The sequence below is a fragment of the Cavia porcellus genome, unplaced genomic scaffold (genome assembly GCF_034190915.1).
Source record: "Cavia porcellus strain 051 isolate PalLab524CR breed Dunkin Hartley unplaced genomic scaffold, mCavPor4.1 scaffold_49, whole genome shotgun sequence".
NCBI lineage: Eukaryota > Metazoa > Chordata > Mammalia > Rodentia > Caviidae > Cavia > Cavia porcellus.
The window spans coordinates 3,294,778-3,307,531 of NW_026947532.1; the positions used below are offsets into that span (position 1 = coordinate 3,294,778).

At 51.6% G+C, this 12,754-nt stretch overlaps 1 protein-coding gene across 1 annotated transcript in view; it reads right to left on the bottom strand.

Annotated features, from left to right (window-relative positions):
* Cfap77 (cilia and flagella associated protein 77) overlaps nt 1-11,753 on the bottom strand; it is a 117,753-nt gene extending 106,000 nt beyond the window's left edge. The window contains exon 1 of the mRNA XM_003470820.4: nt 11,111-11,753. Coding sequence (XP_003470868.1) covers nt 11,111-11,305 — 195 coding nt within the window. The 5' untranslated portion in view covers nt 11,306-11,753. The remainder of the gene's footprint in view (nt 1-11,110) is intronic.
* Between the last annotated feature and the right edge of the window lie 1,001 nt (nt 11,754-12,754).

The following is a 12,754-nucleotide window of genomic DNA, read 5'->3' on the forward strand; positions in this document are numbered from 1 at the left end:
GAGTGCTGTCTTCCCCACCCCTAGGAATTTGCTTCTGGCGCAAAATGAATACCAATGAGATACCTGCGCATCACTAATTGATAGGATTATTTCCAAAAGATGCAAAATATTTCCAAACGATGAGAAGTATAAAACAAAAAGCAGCCTTTATTCTGAGAACACGGAGAGAGATGACCGGCACCCCCCACCACTGGCGTCCGGCAATCTCTCCGTGGAACACATGGAGTGAGGCACATTAGTAGCCTCGGTTTGGGGTGGTACCTAAGGCGGGCATTAGGGATGCACGGGTAGCCTATTGGTCCTAGGTTTGGCGCCATAGGTAAATTCCCAGGGGCGGGAAGATGGCATCACAGGTAAATTCCTAGGGGCGGGGGAGGTAGGGGCTTCCTGCTTCCGGTTGAGGCTTTCCTGGCTACAGAGTCCTGTCTGGGGCAAAACCCTTTCACTAATGCCCCTCAGGCACCACCCCCAAACCTAAGCTACATGTATGCCCCCACTCCACCTGTCCAAGGAGAGATTCCCAGACTCCGGGGGGGGGGGGAGATGCCAGACCCCAGAGGGTTGGGGGTCTCTCCCCGCATTCTTAAAATAAAGGTCATTTATATTTCATACTTCTTATCTTTTCAGCCACGCCACAATTCTATCAGTTGTGACCCCACTTTTTACAGGTAGATGTGGTATAAGCCAGTCTCCTTTGTACTTCAGCTGGATGACTGTAGACAACTCCTGTGACTGTTCCCAACTTCAGTTTTCCCATCTGTGAAATGGGGATGATAGATAGCCCCGCTAGGATTGATGCAGAAGTTTAAGGGGCACGATTTGGCAGAAGGGCCAGCACAGGGCCTGGATCAGAGTGCATGCGTCCCACAGAAAGCAGCTGCTGTCTGCAGGCGAGATGGGTCCCCAGCCAGGGGCTCCCCGGAAGCCCACACTCAGGCCTCAGCCTCCCACTGCAGAAGAAGCCAGGTCTGAGGCATCCTGCCAGGTGTCCTGGGAGGACCCCCTGCGAGCTCCAAGTGGCTGCTTAGAAACAGGCAGAGTTTTCAGAAACTCTCTCCTTCCAGAGGGGACTTTTTAACAGACGCACTTAAACCTCAGAATTTATACCCACTGGGTGCCTACAAAGAGAGCAAAGTCTTCAGTGACAGTTTACAAAGATTTTGGAAGCAGGCACGAAGCCCAACCCCCAGCCCAGCATTCTGCCCAAAGGGACCCCTCAGAACAGCTCCTGAAGGTTCCCTCAAACGACAAGACAGAGTGTTTCAGACTTGGGCTTGTTTAAGCAGCAAAAAGTAAACAAATCGCGGCTGCTAGCCCTACACCATGCAGCAGTGCGGTGCACTTCCTGTTATCTGAGCATCTGGGCGGGGAGGGCAGCACGATCAACACGCTGCCTCCCACAGCTGAACCGCAGCCGGCAGGGGTGCGTGTGTGTCCCTGGGTGGGCCAGTCGCCCTCCACGGCACCGGAAAGGAAGCGCAGTCCGCCACAGGTCACTCATTCCTGGACCCGCCTCTCAGGCCTGTGGTCTCTGCCTCCTCTGTGGCCCTTGCTTTGAGGGGGGTCTCTCTGGCCTTGGACTTCCTGCACAGCCTCACAGAGGCACTTGCCCACAGAGCCATCCTAGAAATCACCCACCCTCTTTCTCCAGTGCATCAGGCTACCCTTTGCTTTTGGTCTGCTACAAAACCTCTTACCTTCCCTGGGGAGTCTCCTCCCACGGTGCACACACATGGGCACACACACACACACACACACACACACACACACACACACACATGCACGCTGGACTCCTGCGTCTGTCAAGGGACCAGTTCCACTCGGCTGGGCAGGCTGGGCCACCAGGTCACGCCTTCCAGCCTGTGGGTGATGTGACTCCCAACACCCTGGGCTCCTTCCTGGTGCTCATTCTTAAGCCATTGGACCACTGTCTGTCTGTCTGTCTGAAGCCTGGAAGGCTGTCGGCTGCAGAGGTAGAGGCTGCCTAGTCCTCCAAAACACCCCTGGTATTTTGTAAATGTCTGAATGTGTGAGGAAAGGGTAGTTCTCAGGGGAGCAGCCGTTCATGGGTGCAGGAATCAAGGCATAGAGACAGACAGAGTCCTGCCCAAAAATTCAGAGCCAGAGAAAATGGGCAGCGGACTCTGAGTTCATCTGTAGTCCCAGGGCCTGGTGCATCAAGTCTAGGGGAAAGGCACCCCCAGAGAAGGAGTGAGAGAGGGAATGAAGGAAGCTGGAGAGCGGGCTTTGCATTCTGTTTCTTAAGGAGGGATCCCCGAATTGCATAGGCTTCCAAATCTGCCCCTTCTGGTTCCTTCACAGTTAGTCATCAGTGTGCAGACTCGGAATCTGCACAGCCCGTGGGCCACGCAGCCCGTGGTCCTTTCCCTCGTCTCCCATCATCTGGTAGAGCAGCTTTGATGCCGTCAGGCATGGCGCCCACCTTGATGGCGCCCACTGCATCTCTACCACTTCATGCTGATTTCCATCCACACCTCTTCCTGCCTACTAGACCGAGAGCTGACCATCAATGCCTGGTGGACAGGAGTACAGGGCGTCCGGTGTATAAGATGCTCCCAAAAGTGTCTGTTTTGTAAAGCAGCTTTCTTCTGGGTGCTCACGGAGCCTTAGAGTTGGGGTTCCATCTGTTCATGCCAAAAATCCCTTGCCCAGTTCAGGCCCCACACCCCAGCCCAGCCCAGACATCCTTTCCTCTGCTGTCCCCCGTGTGCCCTGTTGTCCATCCGTCCCATGGCCGCAAGCCATTCCTCAAACTCTCCGGGCCCCGGGCCACTCTTGCTTCAACTCTGACTGCTCATCTCTTTTAACAACTTGTGTTCTTGGCTTTAGTCCGTTTTCCTTCAAATCAGACTGTCGACTCACTAGAATTGAATCCCGAAGCCTTTTCCTTACACCCATGCTTTGCATATTGTAGGTGTTCAAGAAACATGTACTTGGGGCTGGGGGTTTAGCTCAGCAGCATGAGCGCCTGCGTTGAAAGCAGGCAGTCGTGAGTTTGATCCCCAGTACCAATAAAAAGGAAAAAGACAAAAAAAAAGGAACATGTACTTGTGGGCCAATGGATTCATTAGAAGAAAACATGCAAAAAAACAAACAAACAAAAAACAATCCCCAACTTTTCTGTCCTTAAGGCCTCCTGAGAAGCAGGAGAAAATAGGAAGTAATCCTACAAAACAGAAATATTACGTTGGCATTTTAATGTGGCGACATGGCCAGCTTTACTACTGTCCAGCGAATGGACCAAGAAGGCCATTAGGAAACTTTCTAACTCCTCCCAAAGAAGCACCATGGTCCCGAGCACCTCTCTTCCTGACTTTTTGGGTACTCCATCTTTGTGAGTCCCCCCCCCCCCCGCCAGTTCACTGGGACTTTTTCTGTTCGACCCTCTGCAGTGGGTCCAAAGGTCCAGCCACCTGGCAGCTTCCCTAAGGCCACACCTTGCCATCAAAGAGCTTTGGAGCAACCCCTTCTATTCTTCTGGAAGAAACACAAAGCATTTTGATCCGCCCACAGAAATTTGTCTTGTAGGCTTTGGAGTTGCTGGTCTCCCAAACCTGTATTGTTTAGCTTGTATAAAAGATCAAAACTCCCTCTTTTCGGCTCATTATGTGTTTTCTGCAATCCTTTCGATGGCCCTCCTCCCTCCTGGGCGCAGCCTGCACTGACCCTTTCTGCTCTCTGACCCGTGTGTGTGTGTTTCCCGACCGACCCCGATGTGGCTTTACATTATGGGGTGGGAAATTACAGCTGTTCTCCTTATAAAGCACATTTATTGGCTTCCCCAAGACAATGCATGTAGCATCAGTGTGCCAGGCCGTGACGGGGCCTGGCTCACTGCGAGTTTCATTTCTGGTGTAGCCAAGTGCTCCGGTTTTAAACCTTAGGTTCGCTCCCACCGAGCAAAACAAAACCCTTGGAAGTGGGTCAGTCAGTCGGTCAGGCAAACAAAGCTTGTCTGCTGGTCAGCGATTACTCAATAAACCCAATAAACTGGCCTCTATGCTAATCAGTAGCGCTAATGAATTATTGAGCCATGCTGTAGGGATTGGGAAATGCCTTTTATTTATCTATTATTTATTTTTGAACCATAGTATGGGTGAGGCTGTAGACAAACAAGCTGCAGATAAAAGCTAGCAAACTAATGTGGGCCGCATGACTGAGAGAAAAAAACTGGATTCCAAAGGGGGAATTTACACTCCCATGGAGTCAGGGAGGAGGGGACATGGAAGGAATCGTGGATACGGAACCAGCTACAGCCAAGCTGATTCACTCTGATAATTTTTTTTTTTTTTTTTGTCTTTTTCGTTTTTATCGGTACCAGGGATTGAACTCACAACTGCCTGCTTGCAAGGCAGGCGCTTATGCCGCTGAGCTAAATCCCCAACCCCTAACTCTGATAATTTTTATAATCTGGGCAGGTTGGTTTTCAAGAAACCATGGTGAACCCGTAACAAATTGCCTGTGTGTTTGTCTTCTAGTTTTTCAGCCTCAGCACTGTTAACAATTTTTATTTTCAAGCCAGGGTCTCACATAGTTCAGGCTGTTTTGAATTATGTAGTTCAGGCTGGCCTCGAACTCAACGCGATCTTCCTGCCTCAGCCTCCCAAGCACTGGTAGTACAGGTGTGTGCCACCATGGCCAGCAGCACTGTGACGTCTGAGCCCACATGATTCCCTGTTGCAGGTACTGTTTTGGCACTGAAGGATGTGGGGTGGTATTCCCCACTTCTCCCCTGATATGCCAGCAACATACCTTCCCCCACTGAATTAACTATAAAAATGTCCCCAGAAATGACCCAAAGTTCCCAGACAGAAAAATGATTCCCCTCCATGAAGAGCTACCGGCCTAATTCGATAACATCATGATCCTTTCCACAGTGTGGCATCTCATTTAAATCGGCTTCCACTGTGACTGAGTCATAGGCGAGGTGGGGGGTCTCAGTACTCCTAATCCACCAAGTCAGGCCACTTGGGCTTGGGAAATGAAGCCACTTGCCCAAGACATTAGTGCCAGAAATCAGACGGTTTTCACACCTCGCCAAGACGTGCACATCCGCTCCAGGCTGCAGACTGGATGAGACAGGGCGGGTGACACAACTTTTCAATGACGGCACAAAGAGGGAAACACCAGCCCTTGGCAGGTTGGTCTGACTATAAATTCACTACCTGTGTTTTATAAGCCGTGACTTTTAAAGTTAATAGAGGAGCGCGATGAGGCCGCTTTAAGGAACACAGAAGACGGACGTCAGGCCCATGGGAAGAAAGCAGTGTCCACTCACCGGGGTGCTTTGCACCAGGTGCTGCCCAGCTCTCACGGAACCGGCTCTGCTCCCTGCCCCGGTGCCGACTGCTACCACCAAGTGCCACGGCGCCCACCATGGCCTCTCTGGGCCCGGAGGATAAGGAGGAGACACAGCACCCCCTGCCCCCCTTGATCTGCCGCTTCCCGGCAAGACCTGCAGTTTCCCATCTGCCTGGGCAACTGACCAGCCAGTCTACGTTTTTTGTTTATTTGAAACTAAAAGTCCAACAAGAGGCTTACCACCGATGCTCAAACCAACCGAAAGCTTCAGGATTGTGAATCCTGGGCCCTCTCTTGTTTTTGCCCCAGAAATCGGAGGAGGTAAGGTGTGAGGCAAGCCGGGCAGGGCAGCTGTGCTGACCGGACACAGCCGGGTGTCAGGGACCGCAGCACAGGGCTCCTTGCTGGCCCACACACTTGTGTATAGCTGACCACAAAGTCCTGTGCTTGGTCCTTACTGGCTGGGGAGTGTCTACCAGCGTTCTCAGCACAAATGCAAAACTAATGCCCCCCCCCCAAACAATCAACTCAAGCAAAGCTAAGTGTCAGTGCCTCTTTTTTTTTTTTTTTTTTTTTTTTTTTTGGTACTGGGGATCAAACTCACAACCTCGCGCTTGCCAGGCAGGCACTTATGCCACCGAGCTAAATCCCCAGCAGATTAAATCAAATTAAAATAAGGAAAGGGACAGTTTGACTTATACAGTGAAAGACACAAGCACCTGGAATGTTCTGCTAGAAGTGACCTCAAGTGACCCAAGTCTTGGTCACCTTGGGACCATGCATCTGGCTTTGAGAGGAAGCCAGATTCTGAGGTCCCTGTGATTGCTTCAAAGCCACTGCACCCCTTCTGCAGAGGGACAAAGAGGAAAGTGGCCAGAGCCTCAGTCAGAGCTGCCAGCCCCTAGGCACTGGTGAGCGAGCCGGGTCGGGGCAGCTCTGTTTCTGGAACGGCCACCAAGCTGGGGAGAGCAGTAGCCACTGGTGACTGAAGGGTGTACCTGGGCACCAGGGGTGGAAGTGGGGTTGATGGTCAAAGAAGGAGAGAAGGATGGGAGAGAGAGAAAGGGGAAACAGAGGCACAGAGAAAGGAGATGAGAGAGAGAGGGCATCACAAGGATAGATAAACCCACGGCATTCTCCAGGAAAAGGAAAGCTACCCACTGACCGGCAGAGATGGGCTGTGAGGACGGGCGTCTTGCTTTTTGAATCCCTTCCTAGCATCTTATTTTCTCTATTTTGTAATTGAACGTAAAGAGATTGGAGCACTCAGAGGCAGACTCTTCCCCAGCTAAAGCTGATGCAACGTTTCACACTGTGCTCAAACGCAATAAGCACTGACCCTCGCCGGGACGTTTGTACGACTGTGTTTTGTCTGCCTGCCTTCTTTGTGCTTGTCTCCATCAATGTGCTTATGCTCCCCGCATCAATATTTATTAGCGATGTTAAGCTATTAGTGCATATGGTATGGCTGCCTAATTTTGTAGAGCATTCAATTTGAACACAGAGACTAAATAAATGCTTCCCCGTGACAGCAATGATAATGATCCCAGCAGCAGCACTGAGTCTAAAAACTAGAACTTGAGCTGGGGTGAAAGCTGCCAACATCAAGGATCTAGGGAGAGTGAAATCAGCCCTCGATGGCCGGTTTTCCTGCTCTCCTTCCCCTGGTATGAATGTGCTTCTGTACGATTCAGGTCAGGTTCTGGGTCTGTTTCTCTGTAAAGCCTTCCTGAGTCCTGCCCAGGACTCCCCACTCAGATCTGCACCCTCCCGGGCAGTGTAGTTCTCCTGAAAATTCACGTGTATTGTGTGACATTGCCCCGTTGTTATGTGTGGGTAACAGCAGACAACGTTCTGCTGGTCGTGGTGGCGCACACCTGTGATCTCAGCTACCAGGGAGGATGAGGCAGAAGGATTGGAATTGCCAAGCAAGCCTGGGGCAATTAGCAAGCTCCTGCCCCAAGATACAGTTTAAAAAGGCCAAGGGTGCCGTTCAGTGGTGCAGTACTTGCCTCCTATGTCCAAGCCCCTAAGTTCAGTTCTGGTGCGTGGGGAAAAAAATAACCAGCCAACATTTCCTGAGGACTTCCCTTAGGACAGGTGATGTGCTAAGAGGTGCCTGCTATCCCATCTCTCCAGCTAAATACTAAGTAACTTCCCACGGCAAGGGCCGAATATGTAACTTGTCCCTATGCCCCCAAGCTAAGACTGGTCCTAGGCACTCAAGAAGCACACAGTTCACAGTTCCTGGCTGGCAACAAGTCCAGAGATGCAACAGAGCTCCCTTTCGAAAGAACGCAGAGTGGAGAGGTGCTGAAACCAGGTGCATTCGTGGAAATGTTCTCTGCCTGCTCGGCGGGATGCAGCCGACCTGAGCTGTCAGTGATGCATGAATCGTGGGTTGTGGCCAAGAGAGCTCAGGGCTGTCCACCGGGAGACGCAAGTGTCACTTCATTTCCATCACTGGGTCACGGCAGAACTTCAGCAACTCCCTTTCCCTCGCTGGACTTTAATAGCCACAAAAACAGGAGCCGGATTAAATGTCTGTCAGTTTCCTGCTAGCCCCAGCCACCGTGCTCCTACGACTCTATTTCACAAATACACGCATCTCTTATTTGTGACATAAACCTCCTGCCCCACACACAAAAAAACAAGTCAGTAATAAATTATGAAAAAAAAACCAGGACCCACGATCATTTGCACTCTAAGGGCGCTCAACTCAATAAATTCCACCCCTGTACTGAGCCTGTTTCTCCAGGGCGACAGAAGATTCAAGGCTGTCAGGGGAGCAAACCGAGCAGTGTCTCCCCGTAATTGTACTGACAGGGTATCACCTGAGTTCCGATGGCAGGTGGGTGCCCCCTGACAGCTTCGAGTCCCGAAGGCTATTGTTGCAGGAGTCTGGGTTGAGTCACAGGATTCTGGGGAAATGAGAATCAAGCGGGAAGAAGCTCGGTTCTTTCTCTAGTTAATTTTATCCTTCCCAGAGTCACACTGGGAGTCAAGCTGGCTACCTGCATATCCTTCATACACTAGAGGGGAAGCCCTTTCCCGTGAAAACCACTTGCAACTGTGCACAGCCACACAAACCAGCATCTCCATTTACTGAGAGCCCCCTGGAGAGCCGGTGGCTTGGTTTTAAACGAAGCAACTGGTCGCTGTGCGTTTGTGGATGAAATACCTGTTTGAATGTCTGTGTTCTTCTGCTGTCCGCTTGGTTACTGTGGCATCTGGCAGACATGTGCCTGATGTGTGCACTTCCCGGCAATTTCCATGGCTGGAAAATCCCAGTGCTGTTTTGTTCTGTCCGTGTCTCTGCATTTTCCGTGAAAAAATGCTGACCCCACCCATTGGAGAAGAGAGGCCAAGCCTCAACCCCTGCTATGAGGGCTCCGAGGACCGGTTCTCAGGTGCTACGTTCCTCCAATAGAGACATGTGCTGCAGATTGTGTGGACAAAATCAATATACACTTCTGTCCCAATTATCCTCCCAAAGACATCCAGGGCAGAGGGCTCTCCAGGACTGGACGTACACAGCAGCTCAGGACCTGAAAATCTGGGCCCACAAAACTAAGAAGCTACAAAAAAGAGACCCACAAGCTCAACAGAATTTGGTAACTGTTTTTTTTTTTTTCAAATGGTCAAGGCTCCACAGCCTTAAAGATAATGTCCCCTTTGTCCTTCAAGCCAGAACCTCTAAAGTATCCTGGTTCCGATTTCCCTTGTGTGAGGGAAGCCGTTTGAAGTGGTACAAATGATGGAAGGCTAGGAGGCTGCACATGCTGCTTCTAACCCACGTTCAGCCCGGAGCGCGAGTAAAACCCTGCAGAGCCGGTCCCCGTGGGCGCACTCGTAGGAAGGCCCTGGGAAAAGTAGCGATGACACTTCCTCTGCACGCTCAGTCTCTCCCATCTTTCACTTTAGTCAGTTTTTGACAGAAGATGCTACAGGAGCGGTGAACACCCAATACGGACAGCATCCTCCGGGTTGGGGAACGTAGCTATGCTGCTGTGAGATGCCAGGGCAGAGGGGAAGCTGCCCCCTCCCCCCCCGCCGCCCTAGCAGGAGGACTCCTCAGTCACCAGCCAGCCCCGGCTGCACACCCCCGCCACAGGGGTCTGTCATCGGGGCTCTGAGCAGTCCTGCAACACCCTGAAGACAGAACCCAAATAGTCCATCAGTCACTGCCTGGCGATTTTAAATCCCTAAGTCAGGAATGAGTGGACTCCCTCCCAAAGCCCAGGCAGCTAGTGCCACCCAGAGGCTAAAAGTTGTCCCTGACATGAGGGCTGGGATAGATAGGAAATTTTACTCCCAGAGCAGCAGACACTACATTTTACACACATAGGTACACATAATATACCTACATGTGTGTATACACACATGTGTATAGTGTGTGATAAAACAGGTATATCTCGCTCGGGGCGGGCATCACACCCCAACTCACTAAAATAGTAATAGTAATAGTAATAGTAATAATAATAAGTGAAGGCCTCATTCACTTTTAGTGTGATGCGCCAGGCTGCATTCCGAGTACCCTCCCTCACCTCCAGGCACATCCCGGAGAAGGAAAGAGGAGAGTCAGGGTTTCCCAGGAAAAACCCAGCTGAGTCGCACACGACGAAGGAAGCCCGAGTTCCTTCCATCAACAAACCAGCCAGTCACCCGCTCTGGGCTCCAGCAATCGCATGAGTCCGGGGCTCCGGAGCCTGAAGCGCATTTGTAAAGGCGCGCTGCCCTCCAGTGGCCAGAGAGAAGTTTGCTCCACAGCTCGGGTCCCCACCGCCAAACTTCAACCCGACTCTTCCTGCGGCCCAAGGAAGGCGTGAGGTCTCCTACACCGAGGAAAACGAAACCAGACTGCGGTAGCCGGCAGTAAAAGACAGCGACGCTGAAAAGGATCCGGCCAGCTGCTCCCGCCCGCTAAGCCTTCAAGGTCAGAGCGGCGCTTTTATTTTCTTTGAGGGTAGTGATCTGGGTAAGAGGATGATTGAGGGGAGTGAATTTGCGAAGTGAGGCTTCCAAGAGATGCACAGTACCTGCTGCACAGAAGTAGCCCTGGTGATACATTGTTTCAACGGGAGAAGTTTAGAAGTTTAACTGAGACCCAGCAGGGAGCCAGGATCTTTACTTTGTAAATATCTTTATCTTGGGCAAGAAGAGGGTACAGAGATTTTGTGAGTGCTACATCAGCCCTGGGAGGGGGGTGGCTTGTTCTCTCCCCGACTTTTGCTCTGGCTGCTGCCTTGAAGTGTTGCCCCAATGCCACACCACCCTGCCTTGGAACCAGCTGATTATGGGCTGAAACCTCCACAAACTGTGAGCTAAATAAACCTTTCCTTTTTGCATTTGGGGTGCCCGGTATTTTGTCCCGGCAACGAGAGAGAAAGGTAACCAAGGCACCTGGGATACAAGAGAAAGAGACTAGGTGGTCTGGACTCACCTCCCAGGAAGTAGCAGGAGATAAGGAAGAAAGACCCAGCGTGTGGGACCCATCTGTCACCCTGTGAGCTCACCAGCCAGCTTCTGGGAGACCACAGCAGCCATCCTTCCGCGGCGCCAGGGGACCCCCTTTCAGGATTCTCAGCACTCCAATTCTCAGCACTACCATTATCATCCCATTCTGAGGATGCGGAAACTGAGGCTCAGGGCGGAGACGCCACTTGCCCTGGACAGCACTAGGGAACCAAAGCTCTCTGAACTGGAGTTTCCAACGCTGTCTCCCAATCCAGGGCCTCGAGACCCCGGATCCGGGCGGGTGGCTGGGCGGCGGCGTCTGCGTGCTCACCTTGACGATGAGTGGATTCTGAAACATGGAGTCGCGCACGACTCCCAGCCGCTGGTTTTCCATACCCGGGCGGATGTCGGCCACGGTCAGGGGCCGCCGAGGCGGCGGGCAGATTTGGCTGACCGTGCGGCGCACCGGCTCCTTCTTCTTCTTCAGTCGCGTGGGGTCTTTGTGGGGACTCTCGGCTTCTGGCATCCTGAGGGTCGCCTGGGAGTCAGACTGGCTGCTGGGTGCCGAGCCCTTTCCCCGTCCCTGGTCCGGGCTAGCTCCGGGCCGCACCACCAGGACCCTAGGGTGGACGCCGGATACCGGTCACCACCGGAGAGGAGGGCACAGGTCTGCAGACACCGATTTGGTGTAAGAAGCCTCAAGATCGTACAAATAAACTCCGCTGGATCATCAGAGTATCATTTTTGCGCATCGCGCTGAGGAATGGGAAAGGAAAGAAAATCAAAACCACCCCTTGAGGAGGAATGGAACAGTCCGTCTCCATGGCGACAGGACGCTAACAGCACCCAAACGTTTGCCATAGTCGGTTTTTTGACAGAAACTTTTAGCCACCACCAACACTGAGCTTTTTAGAATTGTCTTAAGTCAATGTAGTGTCCTCAGACAGGGCCCGAAGAGGTCATGGGGAACCGTGACTCACACACCACACACACACACACACACACACACACACACACACACACACACACACACACGGCAGGCGGTGGGTACGCTGACTTCCATCCATCGTAGAGAAAAGGATTTTCAGAAGGCATCAGTAAGAGGCAAAAGGAGATTTATCGAGCAGAATTTAGAAGTTCACACTCAGAAGCAATAGCGTGTTGGCCAGAGAGAAAGGTGCAGCGTAGTTACCAGCGGGGACTTCCATGTGGCCGTGGGGGTGTCCTCACGATGCACGACCTGGGCTGTGTCTTCGTGGCGTCCATCGGTCCATCGGGTTTACCCAGCTGGTAGGCTGTGTTAGATTATGTTGGAAGCTGAGACCTGCTTGCTGCCTTGGGCACGAAGGGTAATTTAGTGGAGAAAAACAGGTTTGTCTTGTCTTTATCACCTGGGTTTGTTTTGTTTTTTAGTTTCCTGGGAGGTAAAAAGGTACAAATAACTTTCGTGTCCTGAAGGTGAAGTTTTGATTAAAAGTACAATTTTAAAGTATAATTTTCCTTGTCTCCTTTCTACCTATCTTTATTTCTTCTACTCCACCCCAATAGGAAAGCCCAAGGCTTGTCACTAGTTGTGTTAAAAACATGGAGCGCTAGAGGACCATTTATGCTTGACGTTCAAGTCCAAGATATCTTCCCTCTACTCACTTGCCATCAACTCTGGGTTCCCCCCACCCCACCTCTGTTCCCTGTACCACACACACTCCCAAGAGGTAGAGTTAAAGCTTTCGTGATGGAATAGAAACCCTCTTTCCAGTCCCAAGGTTACTGCTAACCCACTGGGTGATCTCAAGCTAGTTACCCTCCTGGATCCTCAGTGTTTTCAATCTGTGAAATGGGTGCAAAGGAAAGTGTAAAGTTGGATTAGCTTAATGGTGCCCAACTTTGTGCAACAGAACAGAGGGAAATTGAAAAATTCAGAGTCATAGGATTCTCCCAGACTTCCCCAATCAGAATACTTGAAAATGGCATCTAG